Source organism: Bombina bombina, chromosome 7 (assembly GCF_027579735.1).
Source record: "Bombina bombina isolate aBomBom1 chromosome 7, aBomBom1.pri, whole genome shotgun sequence".
NCBI lineage: Eukaryota > Metazoa > Chordata > Amphibia > Anura > Bombinatoridae > Bombina > Bombina bombina.
Window position 1 is genome coordinate 103137853 of NC_069505.1, and position 16381 is coordinate 103154233.

The following is a 16381-nucleotide window of genomic DNA, read 5'->3' on the forward strand; positions in this document are numbered from 1 at the left end:
TTAACTCTAACTGACTCTGGAGTAATAATGAAAGAGGCCAGCTGTTGTGGACTGTCGGCACAAGCTCCCTGCAAGTACAAATATCTGGTATACTTTATCTGCCAGGTAGAATTCTCTTCTGTCAGAATCAGGAGCTGCAAATGTTAATAGCATCCGAAATAGAGCTAGGGAATTTCTCAGACTGTCGGATAACCGAACTAACATGTCTGAACTTAATAGACCTTTCCTTCCCATCTGTAGCAACGAGTAGCTGCTCAGTGCTCTCCACTTTCTGACACAACGTTAGTGCTTTTCAATTCGGTTAACTGCTCAGCAGTGCTGCATTAGACATTAGTCTTCTTTGACAAGGAAAGCAAGTCCTTTCCAGGGATAATCTCACTCTCTGATATACAATACTGATGGTCACTAAAGATGATCAGGTCCAAGGGATTTTTCATTACAGGCCCTTGTTCAGTAGCTTAGGGACTGCCGCCATTTTAACTGGATCTTTATGTAGTTCAGTGGAGGCTTCTCTATATGTGCACAGCCGCACGTGATCCCCCTGGAAGAAAAAAGAAAGAAAATGCATTTTTTGGCTGAATAAATATAATTTCTCCAATAGCCCCCCTATTGGAAAAATTATATTTATTCAGCCAAAAAAGGTTCCAGTCTACTGCACAGTTTAATAAAAAAAAAAACATTTTTTTTAAACTGCACGTGTGGTAGAGAGGTATAGCCTGCCATAGCCCTTTGCATATTTTTTCTATGTGCCTGCTGCTCCGCCCATAACAGAGCCTATACCTTTCTTAATTGCACAATTTCTTTCATGTAATTGGCAAGCGTCCATGAGCTAGTGACGTATGGGATATACAATCCTACCAGGAGGGGCAAAGTTTTCCAAACCTCAAAATACCTATAAATACACCCCTCACCACACCCACAATTCAGTTTTACAAACTTTGCCTCCTATGGAGGTGGTGAAGTAAGTTTGTGCTAAGACGTTCTACGTTGACATGCGCTTCTCAGCTTTTTTTGAAGCCTGATTCCTCTCAGAGTACAGCGAATGTCAGAGGGACGTGAAGAGAGTATCACCTATTGAATGCAATGATTTTCCTAACGGGGGGTCTATTTCATAGGTTCTGTGTTATCGGTCATAGAAATTCATCTCCTACCTCCCTTTTCAGATCGACGATATACTCTCATATACCATTACCTCTACTGATAACTGTTTCAGTACTGGTTTGGCTATCTGCTATATGTGGATGGGTGTCTTTTTTGGTAAGTATGTTTTTTATTACTTAACACACCCCAGCTATGGTCTGGCACTTTATGCATTTATATAAAGTTCTAAATATATGTATTGTACTTATATTTGCCATGAGTCAGGTTCATGTATTTCCTTGAGCAGACTGTCAGTTTCATATTTGGGAAATAAACATATTAAGAAATATTTTTTTCTTACCTGGGGTTTAGTCTTTTTTTCAAATTGACTACTTTTTTCTTACAAATTGCGGGCAGCATTAGGCCTGCGGGTGCGCCAAATGCTATACTTTATTGCGTCATTCTTGGCGCGAAAAGTAAGTCCGTTGACGCAAGTTCGTCACTTCCGGCGTTGTAGTTGATGCGGATGCCTTACACATGGTTGCGTTGTTAGTGACGCAAGTGTGTCATTTCCGGATATTGTTGACGCCAAAAAATGTTTCACTTACGTTGTGCGTTATACTAGGTGCCAAATTTTTCATTAGTTTTATACCCCATTGCTGTTTGCCTCTTGCCTTTTCTTTTACAAAGATATGACGAGTCCACGGATTTCATCCTTGTGGGATATTAACCTCCTGCTAACAGGAAGTGGCAAAGAGCACCACAGCAGAGCTGTATATATAGCCCCTCCCTTCCCCTCCACCCCCAGTCATTCTCTTTGCCTGTGTTATACTAGGAAGAGGTAAAGTGAGGTGTTATATTTAGTTTCTTCAATCAAGAAGTTTTTTATTTTCAAATGGTACCGGTATGTACTATTTTCCTCAGTGGGATATAGAAGAAGTTTTCTGCCCTTAGGTTGATGATCTTAGCAGACATAACTAAGATCCACATTGGTTCCCACAGAGTGCTGAAGGTAGTGTAAGAAATCTTCAGAGTGGAGAACAGCTGCATGCTATAAGCATTGAGGTATGTTCAGTCTTTTTTTCTGAGGAGACCTGTTATATCAGAATGGCTGACATTTTATTCTTTGCTATAAAAGGGGTTAAAGTGGACCTGGTTTTAAAGGAAAAAGGTGTTACTTTAAATCCTTTATTTAAACGTTTTTGTGACATATTGGGTGTTTGTAAAGACACTGGGAGAGGCAGCTTTTTATTTTATTTTGTTTTTTAAAGGGCTGCAGCATTATGAGGTTGTTTTTTAGGGGGATCACTTAGTATTTTATCATAACCGCTTCCTATGCGGTATTATAGATTTGTTTGTGATCGCCCTTAATGGGCGGGGCCTATTTTCGCGCGCTCAGACGCGCAGTATATTTTGGCTCAGTAGGCAACAGGCATGAGCTCCGGTTAGGCCTTAACTTATGCTCTGATGACCGGATCGTGGTAGAGTCGTTTTCAAGTACTTTAAGGGCAGGGGTCATTTTGTTGAATAAATTGTATTTTTTCACTCTAAATATCCTGATAAGGGTCTTTTTTGCCTTTTGCTCTTAGGTGCAATAATTTTTGGGCACATTAAATATTTTCTAATCTGTTTTTGTTATTTAGCTTTTATAGCAGTTTTGGAAAAATTGTATACTTTATTTTTTAAAGGCGCAATACATTTTTTTGTAAAAATTGTTCAAAGTGTTTAACAACTTTTAAGATTATTGTTAGTCTGTTCAACATGTCTGACATTGAGGATACTAATTGTTCTATGTGTTTAGAAGCCATTGTGGAACCCCCACTTACGTTGTGAGCCTCTTGTACTGAAAGGGCATTACAATGTAAGAAGCATATTTTAAGTAAAGAAAGTATGCCTAAGGATGATTCTCAGTATGAAGAGAATCAGGATGAGCCATCCAATTCTCCCCAAGTGTCTCAACCTTTAACACGCACACAAGCAACGCCAAGTACTTCTAGTGCGTCTAATGCTTTTACTCTGCAGGAAATGGCTGCAGTTATGTCAACTACTCTTACAGAGGTATTACCAAATTACCAAATTACCAGTGTTACAGGGTAAACACAGTAGGTCAGGTATTAATGTAAATACTGAATCCCTCACAGTGTTCTGAGTTGGGGGTTAGGGAATTGCTGTCTGAGGGTGAACTTTCAGACTCGGACGTTATGTCATTTAAATTTAAGCTTGAACACCTACGTCTGTTACTTAGGGAGGTTTTAGCGACTCTGGATGATTGTGACCCTATTATAATACCACCAGAGAAATTGTGTAAGATGGACAAATATCTAGAGGTGCCTACTTACACTGATGTTTTTCCGGTTCCTAAAAGAATTTCGGAAATTGTTAAAAAGGAATGGGATAGACCAGGTATACCGTTCTCTCCTCCTCCTACTTTTAAGAAAATGTTTCCTTTAACAGACACCATTCGGGACTTGTGGCAAACGGTCCCTAAGGTGGAGGGAGCTATATCTACTTTGGCTAAGCGTACTACCATACCTATTGAGGATAGTTGTGCTTTCAAAGACCCTATGGACAAAAAATTAGAGGGTCTTTTAAAGAAATGATTTATTCATCAAGGTTTTCTTTTACAACCTACGGCTTGCATTGTTCCAGTAACTACTGCAGCAGCTTTTTGGTTTGAAGCTCTAGAAGAGTCTCTGAAGGTTGAGACTCCATTAGATGATATTCTGGATAGAATTAAGGCTCTCAAGCTAGCTAATTCTTTTATTACTGATGCTGCTTTTCCAATTGCTAAATTAGCAGCAAAAAATGCAGGTTTTGCCATTCTGGCGCGTAGAGCGTTATGGCTCAAATCTTGGTCTGCTGATGTGTCATCAAAATCTAAGCTTTTGGCTATTCCTTTTAAAGGTAAGACCCTATTAGGGCCTGAATTGAAGGAGATCATTTCTGACATTACTGGAGGTAAAGGCCATACCCTACCTCAGGATAAGTCTGTTAAAATGAGGGGTAAGCAGAATAATTTTCGTTCCTTTCGAAATTATAAAGGAGGACCCTCTGCTTCTTCTTCCTCCACAAAGCAGGAAGGGAATTTTGCTCAATCTAAGTCAGTTTGGAGACCCAACCAGACTTGGAATAAAGGTAAACAATCCAAGAAGCCCGCTGCTGTTTCCAAGACAGCATGAAGGGGTGCCCCCCGATCCGGGACCGGATCTGGTAGGGGGCAGACTTTCTCTCTTTGCTCAGGCTTGGGCAAGAGATGTTCAGGATTCCTGGGCACTGGAAATAGTCACCCACGGGTATCAACTAGAATTCAAGCATTTTCTCCCAAGGGGGAGATTTCATCTTTCACAATTATCTGTAGACCAGATAAAAAGAGAGGCGTTCTTACACTGTGTAAAAGACCTCTATACCATGGGAGTAATTTGTCCTCTTCCAAAGCCGGAACAGGGACAGGGGTTTTACTCAAATCTTTTTGTAGTTCCCAAAAAAGAAGGAACTTTCAGACCCATTTTAGATCTCAAGTGTCTAAACAAATTTCTCAGAGTCCCATCGTTCAAAATGGAGACTATACGAACAATCCTACCAATGATTCAGGAGGGTCAATATATGACTACCTTGGACTTGAAGGATGCATATCTTCATATCCCTATTCACAAGGATCATCATCGGTTCTTAAGGTTTGCCTTCCTGGACAAACATTATCAGTTTGTGGCTCTTCCTTTTGGGCTTGCCACGGCACCCAGATTTTTCACAAAGGTTCTAGGGTCTCTTTTAGCTGTTCTCAGACCGCCTTATCTGGACGATATTCTGATTCAGGTGTCGAATTATGAATTGACGAAATCTCACACGGACATAGTTTTGTCTTTCCTGAGATCTCACGGTTGGAAAGTGAACATAGAAAAGAGTTCATTAGTTCCACGGACAAGGGTTCGATTCTTGGGGACTCTTATAGACATGAAGATATTTCTGACAGAGGTCAGAAAGTCAAAGAATCTGAATACTTGCCGAGCACTTCAGTCCATTCATCGGCCATCAGTGGCTCAGTGCATGGAAGTCATTGGATTAATGGTAGCGACAATTGATATAATTCCGTTTGCCCGCTATCATCTCAGACCACTGCAGCTGTGCATGCTCGGACATTGGAATGGGGATTATGCGAATTTATCTCCTCAGATAAATCTGGATCAAAAGACCAGAGACTCTCTTCTTTGGTGGTTTTCGCTGGATCATCTGTTCCTGGGGACTTGTTTCCGCAGACCCTCGTGGGTGGGGCAGACCAGAGTTGGATCTAATAGCGTCTCGACAGAATGCCAAGCTCCCAAGATACGGATTCAGGCCGAACTGATAGATGCCCTGGCAGTGGCTTGGAAGTTCAGCCTAGCTTATGTGTTTCCACCATTTCCTCTCCTTCCACGCATGATTGCTCGAATCAAACACGAGAGAGCTTCAGTAATCCTGATAGCGCCTGCGTGGACACGCAGTACTTGGTATGCGGATCTAGCGGACATGTCCTCTCTGCCACCGTGGAAACATCCTTTAAGACAGGACCTTCTCATTCAAGGACCTTTCCAACATTGAAATCTAATTTCTCTGCAGCTGACTACTTGGAGATTGAACGCTTGATTCTATCTAAGCGAGGATTCTCTGATTCGGTCATTGATTTTTTGATTCAGGCTCGAAAGCCTGTCACTAGAAAAATCTATCATAAGATTTGCGTAAATATATTTATTGGTGTGAATCTAAGGGTTACTCATGGAGTAAAACTAAGATTCCTAGGATTCTGTCTTTTCTCCAAGAAGGATTGGAGAAAGGGTTATCAGCAAGTTCTTTAAAGGGACAGATTTCTGCTTTATCAATTTTGCTTCACAAACATTTGGCAAATGTGCCGGATGTTCAGTCTTTTTGTCAGGCTTTAACTAGAATTAAGCCTGTGTTTAGACCTATTACTCCTCCCTGGAGTTTGAATTTAGTTCTTCGAGTTCTTCAAGGGGTTCCGTTTGAACCCATGCATTCCATACATATTAAATTGTTATCTTGGAAAGTTCTATTTTTAGTTGCTATTTCTTCTGCTCGAAGAGTTTCTGAGCTTTCAGCGTTACAATGTGATTCGCCTTATCTTATATTTCATTCTGATAAGGTGGTTTTACGTACCAAACCTTGATTTCTTCCTAAGGTTGTTTCAAATAAGAACATTAATCAAGAGATTGTTGTTCCTTCATTGTGTCCTAATCCTTCTTCCAAGAAGGAGCGTCTGTTACATAATCTGGATGTGGTCCGTGCCTTGAAGTTTTACTTACAGGCAACCAAGGATTTCCGTCAATCATCTTCATTATTCATTGTTTATTCTGGAAAGCATAGAGATCAGAAAGCTAAGGCTCCCTCTCTTTCTTTTTCGCTGAGAGGTATCATCCGCCTGGCATATGAGACTGCTGGACAGCAGCCTCCTGAAAGAATTAAGGCTCATTCTACTAGGGCTGTGGCTTCTGTTGAACAGATTTGTAAGGCTGCGACTTGGTCATCTCTTCATACTTTTTCCAAATTTTACAAAGTTGATACTTTTGCTTCTTCTGAGGCTATTTTTGGGAGAAAGGTTCTTCAAGCAGTGGTGCCTTCTATTTAGGTTCCTGTCTTGTCCCTCCCTTTCATCCGTGTCCTTTTGCTTTGGTATTGGTATCCCACAAGTAAGGATGTAATCCGTGGACTCGTCATATCTTTGTAAAAGAAAAGTAAATTTAGTCCACAGCCCACCCTGTTCTTTTTAAGACAGATTTATTTATTTTTTGTAAACTTCAGTCACCTCTGCACCTTTTAGCCTTTCCTTTTCTCTTCCTTAACCTTCGGCCGAATGACTGAGGGTGGAGGGGAGGGGAAGGGAGGGGCTATATATATACAGCTCTGCTGTGGTGCTCTTTTTGCCACTTCCTGTTAGCAGGAGGTTAATATCCCACAAGTAAGGATGAAATCCGTGGACTCGTCATATCGTAAAAGAAATCAATTTATCAGGTAAGCATAAATTTACTTTTTCTATGTCAGAGGGCTATGCTGTTTGCATTTTTTCCCATTCCTGAAACTGTCAAATAAGCAAATTCATAATTTTGCTTTATATGTTGTTTTTTCTTTTACATTTTGCAAGATGTCTCAATCTGATCCTGCCTCAGAAGTATCTGTTGGAACTTTGCTGCCTGACATCGGTTCTACCAAAGCTAAGTGCATTTGTTGTAAGATTGTGGAAATTATATCTCTGAATGTCATTTGTAATAGTTGTCATGATAAACTTTTACATGCAGAGAATGTATCCATCAGTAATAGTACATTGCCAGTTGCAGTTTCTACAACTTCTAATGCACATGATATACCTATGAATTTTAAAGAATTTGTTACTGATTCTATTCAGAAGGCTTTGTCTGCATTTCCGCCTTCCAATAAACGTAAAAGGTCTTTTAAAACTTCTCATAAAGTTGATGAAATTTCAAATGACCGACAACATAATGATTTATCCTCCTCTGATGAGTATCTATCTGATTCAGAAGATCCCTCCTCAGATATTGACACTGACAAATCTACTTATTTATTTAAAATAGAGTATATTCGTTCTTTGTTAAAAGAAGTGTTAATTACTTTGGATATTGAGGAAGACTGGTAAACATTTAAATGCTGTTTTTAAACATCCTGTGGTTACTCGAGAGGTTTTTCCTATTCCTGATGCTATTTCTGATATGATTTCTAAGGAATGGAATAAGCCAGGTACTCCTTTTATTCCTTCTTCAAGGTTTAAAAAATTGTATTCTTTACCAGCAATTTCTATATAGTTTTGGGAAAAGATCCCCAAAGTTGATGGGGCTATTTCTACTCTTGCTAAATGTACCACTATTCCTATTGAAGATAGTACTTCTTTTAAAGATCCTTTAGATAGGAAACTTGAATCCTATCTAAGGAAAGCCTATTTATATTCAGGTCATCTTCTCAGGCCTGCAATTTCTTTGGCTGATGTTGCGGCTGCATCAACTTTTTGGTTGGAGAATTTAGCGCAACAAGAATTGGATTCTGACATATCTAGCATTGTTCGCTTATAGCAACATGCTAATCATTTTATTTGTGATGCCATTTTTGATATCAAAATTGATGTTAGATCCATGTCTTTAGCTATTTTAGCTAGAAGAGCTTTATGGCTTAAATCTTGGAATGCTGATATGACATCTAAGTCTAGATTTGTATCTCTTTCTTTCCAAGGTAATAATTTATTTGGTTCTCAGTTGGATTCTATTATTTCAACTGTTACTGGAGGAAAGGGGGGTTTTCTGCCTCAGGATAAAAAACCTAAGTGTAAATCTAAGGCTTCTAACCGTTTTCGTTCCTTTCGTCAAAATAAGGAAAAAAAATCTAATCCTTCCCACAAGGAATCTGTTTCCAATTGGAAGCCTTCCTCAAATTGGAATAAATCCAAGCCTTTTAAAAAAAACAAAGTCAGCCCCTATGTCTGCATGAAGGTGCGGCCCTCATTCCAGCTCAGCTGGTAGGGGGCAGATTAAGGTTTTTCAAGGATTTTTGGATAAATTCTGTCCAAAATCAATGGATTCAGAGCATTGTCTCTGAAGGGTATCAAATAGGATTCAGAGTAAGACCTCCTGTGAGAAGATTTTTTCTCTCACGTATCCCAGCAAATCCAGTAAAAGCTCAGGCTTTCCTGAAGTGTGTTTCAGACCTTGAGTCTTTTCAGGATCAAGGTCTGGGGTTTTATTAAAATCTATTCATTGTCCCAAAGAAGGAAAATTCATTCAGACCAGTTCTGGATCTGAAAATTTTGAATCGTTATGTAAGAGTACCAACTTTCAAGATGGTGACTATAAGGACTATTCTGCCTGTTATTCAGCAAGGACATTATATGTCTACAATAGACTTGCAGGATGCATACCTTCATATTCCGATACATCCACAACATTATCAGTTCCTGAGATTCTCTTTTCTAGACAAGCATTACCAATTTGTTGCTCTTCCATTTGGCCTAGCAACAGCTCCAAGAATCTTTTCAAAGGTTCTAGGTGCCCTACTCTCTGTAATCAGAGAGCAGGGTATTGTGGTGTTTCCTTATTTGGACGATATCTTGGTAGTAGCTCAGTCTTTACGTTCTGCAGAATCTCACACAAATCAACTAGTGTTGTTTCTTCAAAAACTTGGTTGGAGGATCAATTTACCAAAACGTTTCTTGATTCCTCAGACAAGGGTCACCTTTGTTTCCAGATAGATTCAGTGTCCATGACTCTGTCTTTAACAGACAAGAGACGATTGAAATTGGTTACAGCTTGTCGGCACCTTCAGTCTGTCATTCCCTTCAGATGCTATGTGCATGGAAGTTTTAGGCCTCATGACTGCAGCGTCGGACATGATTCCTTTTGCCTGTTTTAACATGAGACCTCTCCAGCTTTGTATGCTGAATCAATGGTGCAGGGATTATACAAAGATATCACAGTTAATATCCTTAAATCCCAATGTTCCACACTCTCTGACGTGGTGGTTAAATCACCAGCGTTTAGTTCAAGGGGCTTCCTTTGTTCAGCCAACCTGGACTGTGAGCTCTACAGACACAAGTCTTTCAGGTTGGGGAGCTGTTGGACAGCTCAAGAGGCGAGATTACCAATCAATATTTTAGAACTCCGTGCAATTCTCAGAGCTCTTCAGTTTTGGCCTCTGTTGAAGAGAGAACCGTTCATTTGCTTTCAGACAGACAATATCACAACTGTGGCATATGTCAATCATCAGGGTGGGACTCACAGTCCCCAAGCTATGAAAGAAGTATATTGGATACCTGCTTGGGCGGAATCCAGCTCCTGTCTAATCTCTGCGGTGCATATCCCAGGTGTAGACAATTGGGAGGCGGATTATCTCAGCCGTCAGACTTTACATCCAGGGGAGTGGTCTCCATCCAGATGTGTTTTCTCAGATTGTTCAGATGTGGTGTCTTCCAGAGATAGATCTCATGGCCTCTCATCTAAACAAGAAACTTCCCAGATACCTGTCCAGGTCCAGGTATGTTCAGGTTGGAAGCAGTGGATGCACTGACACTTCCTTGGTGTTTTCATCCTGCTTACATTTTCCCGCCTCTAGTTCTTCTTCCAAGAGTGATATCCAAAATCAACATGGAACAATCGTTTGTGTTGCTGGTGGCTTCAGCATGGCCACACAGGTTTTGGTATGCGGATCTTGTTCGGATGTCCAGTTGCCAACTTGGCCACTTCCGTTAAGGCCGGACCTACTGTCTCAAGGTCCGTTTTTCCATCAGGATCTCAAATCATTAAATTTGATGGTATGGAAATTGAACGCTTAGTGCTAAGTCATAGAGGTTTCTCTGACTCGGTGATTAATACTATGTTACAAGCTCATAAATCTGTCTCTAGAGAGATTTATTATTGAGTTTGGAAGACCTACATTTCATGGTGTTCTTTTCATAAATTCTCTTGGCATTCTTTTAGAATTCCTAGAATTTTACAGTTTCTTCAGGATGGTTTGGATAAGGGTTTGTCTGCAAGTTATTTGAAGGGACAAATCTCTGCTCTTTCAGTTTTATTTCACAGAAAGATTGCTAAACTTCCTGATATTCACTGTTTTGTACAGGCTTTAGTTCGCATTAAGCCCGTCATTAAATCAATTTCTCCTCCTTGGAGTCTTAATTTGGTTTTGAAGGAGTTACAAGCTCCTCCGTTTGAGCCTATGCATTCTTTGGACATTAAACTACTTTCTTGGAAAGTGTTGTTCCTTTTGGCCATATCTTCTGCTAGAAGAGTTTCTGAGCTATCTGCTCTTTCTTGTGAATCTCCTTTTCTGATTTTTCATCAGGATAAGGCGGTTTTGTGGACTTCATTTAAATTTTTACCTAAAGTTGTGAATTCTAACAACATTAATAGAGAAATTGTTGTCCCTTCCTTGTGTCCTAATCCTAAGAATTCGTTGGAAAGATCCTTACATTCTTTGGATGTGGTGAGAGCTTTGAAATATTATGTTGAAGCTACTAAAGATTTCAGAAAGACTTCTAGTCTATTTGTTATATTTTCTGGTCCTAGGAAAGGTCAGAAGGCCTCTGCTATTTCCTTGGTTTCTTGGTTAAAGCTTTTGATTCATCAAGCTTATTTGGAGTCTGGTCAGGAACTGCCTCAAAGAATTACAGCTCATTCTACTAGATCAGTCTCCACTTCGTGGGCTTTTAAGAATGAAGCTTCAGTTGATCAGATTTGCAAAGCAGCAACTTGGTCCTCTTTGCATACATTTACTAAATTCTACTGTTTTGATGTATTTGCTTCTTCAGAAGCAGTCTTTGGTAGAAAAGTTCTTCAGGCAGTTGTTTCAGTTTGATTCTTCTGCTGATGTTTTAAGTTTTTCTTTTCATTATGAGAATAACTTTTATTTTGGGTTGTGGATTATTTTTTCAGCAGAAAATGGCTGTTATTATTTTTATCCCTCCCCCTCTAGTGACTCTTAAGTGGAGTTCCACATCTTGGGTATTGATATCCCATACGTCACTAGCTTATGGACTCTTGCCAATTACATGAAAGAAAACATAATTTATGTAAGAATTTACCTGATAAATTCATTTCTTTCATATTGGCAAGAATCATCATCAGGTTATGATTTTTTTGTATAAAGCACAATTATTTCAAAATTCCTTTGTTGTTGCTTTTTACTCCTTTCTTTATCACCCCACTTCTTGGCTATTCGTTAAACTGAATTGTGGGTGTGGTGAGGGGTGTATTTATAGGCATTTTGAGGTTTGGGAAACTTTGCCCCTCCTGGTAGGATTGTATATCCCATGCGTCACTAGTTCATGGACTCTTGCCAATATGAAAGAAATTAATTTATCAGGTAAATTCTTACATAAATTATGTTTTTCAGTGTGCGATTTGGGCTATTTCTATTGGCCGGCAGCAGGGGGAAAACTTTTTTTTTTTTTAAAGTTTCCTTTTTTTTTAGCTGCTTTAGCGACGCTCAGATTTACCGGACTGGGACCATGCAGGATGACTGAGTTTGTGGGGTAAGTACCGGTACTATGCTAACGCCACCATCCATGATCACAGCAAGGAAACATGTCAGGTGTTATAACCCGTGCTAGATGCTAGCAAGAAGGCAGGAGGCTAATATTACAAACTTTTTATGTTTTTGCTGCCTCTGACTGGCGTGGAGGGAGGGCTTCTGAGTTGGAACTCAGCTGTAATCTGGGAGACATCTGCAGCATCTGTAGCAGTGTGTGTAAATTTTTCTGCTGAGCCTTTACAATGCAGCCAAACACTCAATACTGCACTGTCTCCATAACGGGCAGGTCTGGCTTAGAAATCTCTCCTGCTTCACCGGGTTGCCCTCCCCCTTGTCTCTCCTCTGAGTGCCGTGCTATTAGCAAACATGTGACAGCACAAACACATGGAGGAGTAATAAACATCTTAGAAGAAACTGATAAAGTGAGGGAGGCTGGGGGCTTTGTCTGTGAGGCTTGTTTTGTGGAGATCACACAAGTAAGTGACAGCGTCCTGTTTACAAAATCTGCTTAAAAATATTTTAAATACACATTTCTCTGTTACTGCCAGCAAAGGTGCTAAAGTTTAACCCCTCAGCTACCAATAACACAGAACAAATGGTTATTTAACCTCTCCGTAACCAGCAAACAAAACTAATTTAACCAATTAGGAGCTAGTAATGCTCAAACTGCAGTCAGTAACAGGCACATTTTATCTTAAATCACCACAATTAGCCTTTTCTTGGTAGCTGAAGGGTTAAATAAAAAAAATTTGTATATGCATCATAAATAGATTGGGGTGTAAGTGCATTTATATTTGTGTAATTTTTTTAAAGATATTTTAGAAGCAATGGAGAAAAAGAAATGGGTTCAAAATATACCACAGGACCAATGCAGAGGTTGCTCGCTGGCCTACCATTTTAATATGTGAAACAAAAGGGGGGGGGGGGGGTTACATTTTATGATATATATATATATATATATATATATATATATTCAGTGTGTGTGTGTATATATATATATATATATATATATATATATATGTATGTATGTCAGAGAGAATGCTATATGGCTGCTACCATCCCTCTAACGGTCCAGACTGCTCCTGATGAAGCAAATCTATCCAAAACAATAACAAACGATAGAGCTATTCATCAATATATGGATATATATAGATCACAATTTATTAAAGCAGATGGATCGCTCAGCCTCTGATAATCGGCAGATTATCTTGGTGGGATATGGAACTCCAAGTATTGCAGCTAACCATGGCTGCTGCCCGGATATGCACCCCTACTTGATGTATATTTTTAACAACTGAGCTGTAGTTTTACCCCTTGGCGGCCAGTAACATACATAAACATAATTGATTTCCCACCCTTGACTGTACCTTACTACTTTCTGCTTTATATTTGTAACACATTTAGGTATAAGATATATATATAATAACACTCAGGAACTTTAAAAGAACTGGACATTTACGTGTCCAGTATTTTTGTGCAGATTTTACTGGACAGCGTGCTAAAATACTGGACTGTCGGGTTGAAAACTGAACACTTGGCGACCCTACTCATGCATAGCTTTCAATTGTTTGATTACCAAGTGTGCTACTTCTTGATTTTTTGTGTGTGTTCTACTACAAATGTTTTTAAATTTAATTTCCTGTATAGGGAGACAACCTGATTATCGGAGCCTTGGGTGGCCTAGTCCCGATGAGTGTTTGAAGCTTCGCAGAGTAGAGCTGTCCACAGTGGCCAGCACATGGCTGGCTGTATCCGCTAAGAATATTGAGTAAGTACAGTTATCACCTGTCCAGGACCTGTACATAATTCTCTGTAGGTCCAGCAGCTAAGGTCTATGGAGGTGGCAGGCGGTCAGGAGCCACTGGCCAACTCCACAGCAAAAACTCAGTTCCAAGAAACAGCAGCACCTTCCTTCAAATAATATTTATTGCAGAGACAAGTAAAAAGTTTTGTTAAAAATAGATAAGTCCTGGAAGCATCCGTAAAGTAAAACCAGCTTTATTGGGACATCAATTTAAAAACAGAGCAACCAGAGAACACATGATGCTGGCTGGACTTACGCGTTTCGGCTTGTGCCATAATCCTAGACCTCACAACTTGTGAGCTAGCTGAACTTAAAAACCATATTAAGCAATTTCATTGGGTAATACTAAACGAGGAAAAACTCCTCCCACAACCCATTTTAAAAGAATGAGTGCAAGTTCAACACTTCATTACAGCAGAAAACGATCTAGATGATCATATGTACAATTTAGAAATATATATATATATATATATATATATATATTGTACTAATACAACAATAATAAATGTTATATTATACATAGTCACTTTAGACAATAACTAGAAGATAAGAATCACAAATAATTATCTGTAGTAATATACTTGCAATACAATTTTGAGTTACATCTGGAAAAAAGGAAAAAGTTTGCAACGTTTCAGGGGACAATCACTTAATCATGCATAGAAAAGACACTGCATTTATCTTGGGTCTTAAAGGGACATTTTAGTCAAAATTTAAATGCACATAGATTAATTACATTTTTGAATAGAAACATTTGCAGTAAACATGTATTGGCAAAAATGCTTCTAGTAAAAGTTTTTTAGTGTTAACATTTTTCTCTGCATGTGAAACATAACTAGATATTCTCAGTGCACCAACGTTTTAAATACTGCAGCTGCTCAGAGCACCACTGGGACTTGTATCATGTCAGCAATTAACAAATTGAATCATTACCAGATGGTACAAGCACCTTAGGCTCTCTGCGCAAGTGTTGTGTTTATAATGCTGGTGCACTGTGCATACTTAAATACACCTTTGAAACCGCTATAGCTTTTATTAGAAGCATTTTTGCTAATACATGTATGTTACAAAAATATTTCTATTCAAAACTGAAATTTATACATGTGGATTCCAATTTTGTCTGGAATATCCCTTTAGGTGGTCTTCTCCACTAATGATACATTGGTTGTACTCAGTATTACAGAACACGTGGATTTTGCCACTCCGTTGCAGGAGCCTGAAGTAGAGCCTCTCTGTAACCCAAACCTTGCTGCTAGCATGAACACTTTGGACCACCTTCATGGAGTATCAAATCGAGCCGCTATACACTACACTGGGGAGAGTCAGCTGAAAGAGGTACAGTGGCTGCCCTGCCCCAATCTAATCCAGGTGTAAGTGCAAATGTCAGATATAATTACGTGTCTGCTATTCTTCAGGTCTTACAGAACCTTGGTAAAGATAAATATCCTCCACAGTCACTGGAGCAAGTTGGAACTCGCATAATGAAGGTCCTGGAGAAAGTAAGAAAATGAGTGTTTCTCTCTTGATTTTTCGTACCTTCAACATTAAATAATTGTATTGCATCTAGAACCAAAGTTTATTGACTGAAATGATCTGTTTATTGATGAAACACTCATGGGTTTTTTTAGTAGATGCTGACAACTTATGCATTCTGCTATTACTACACTTTGGTCCTAGCAAAGACTTAGTTATTAAAAGTATATGTATTCAGGACTTTAATGGTTCTTTCTGTGCTCATTAAAACAGTTTTGTAATACTTGTGAAAAATTGTTCACCAGGGATGCTACGGGAATTATCCCTGCCATCCAACAATATATAATAACAACACCAGTTGTGCACGGATACACACTTCCTGCTAATTTCTATTTAAACTTTTGTGGGGGACAATGGCTTAACATTTTGTTGCTGCTAGTTTCTATACATTCTAGGACTATAACGTTGTAATGCTACAGACACGTGGTCATGCTGTGTGTTATTCGCTATATTTATTCTCTATAAGATATGTATAGTAAACCTATATGTGTGTTTACAATTCAAGGAAAACAACCTGTGTTAGTTATTGTATAGTTAGTGTAACTGAAAGGTCTTTGTGTTCTAAACATATATATATATAAATATATAAATACACTAGCGCTGCGGAATCTGTTGGCGCTCTACAAATAACAGATAATAATAATAATAATATATATATATATATATACATACACACAGAGTAAACTAATATGCAACAAATAGTGCAAATAATACTTTAGGTGTCTGAGGTGATTTGGGGGAATGGATTAGTTAAAGGGAAGTAAACACCTTGAAAATTGTATATAACATGTTTAGTTATGTATAATAAAAAAACTTTGCAATATACTTTCATGATTTATCCCCCCCCCCCCCCCCCCCCCGTTTTCGTATAAGTTATCTCTGCAATTTGAGGAATATCTAATTCCCAGAACGTACCCTACACTGATAACAACTGCTAAACAATGCACT

At 39.0% G+C, this 16381-nt stretch overlaps 1 protein-coding gene across 1 annotated transcript in view; it reads left to right on the forward strand.

The window, feature by feature from the left end:
- Positions 1-16381, forward strand: part of TTC17 (tetratricopeptide repeat domain 17) — a 327287-nt gene that overhangs the window by 281062 nt on the left and 29844 nt on the right. The window contains exons 20-22 of the mRNA XM_053689293.1: positions 13744-13864; positions 15076-15235; positions 15316-15399. Of these exons, the coding sequence (XP_053545268.1) occupies positions 13744-13864; positions 15076-15235; positions 15316-15399 (365 nt within the window). The remainder of the gene's footprint in view (positions 1-13743; positions 13865-15075; positions 15236-15315; positions 15400-16381) is intronic.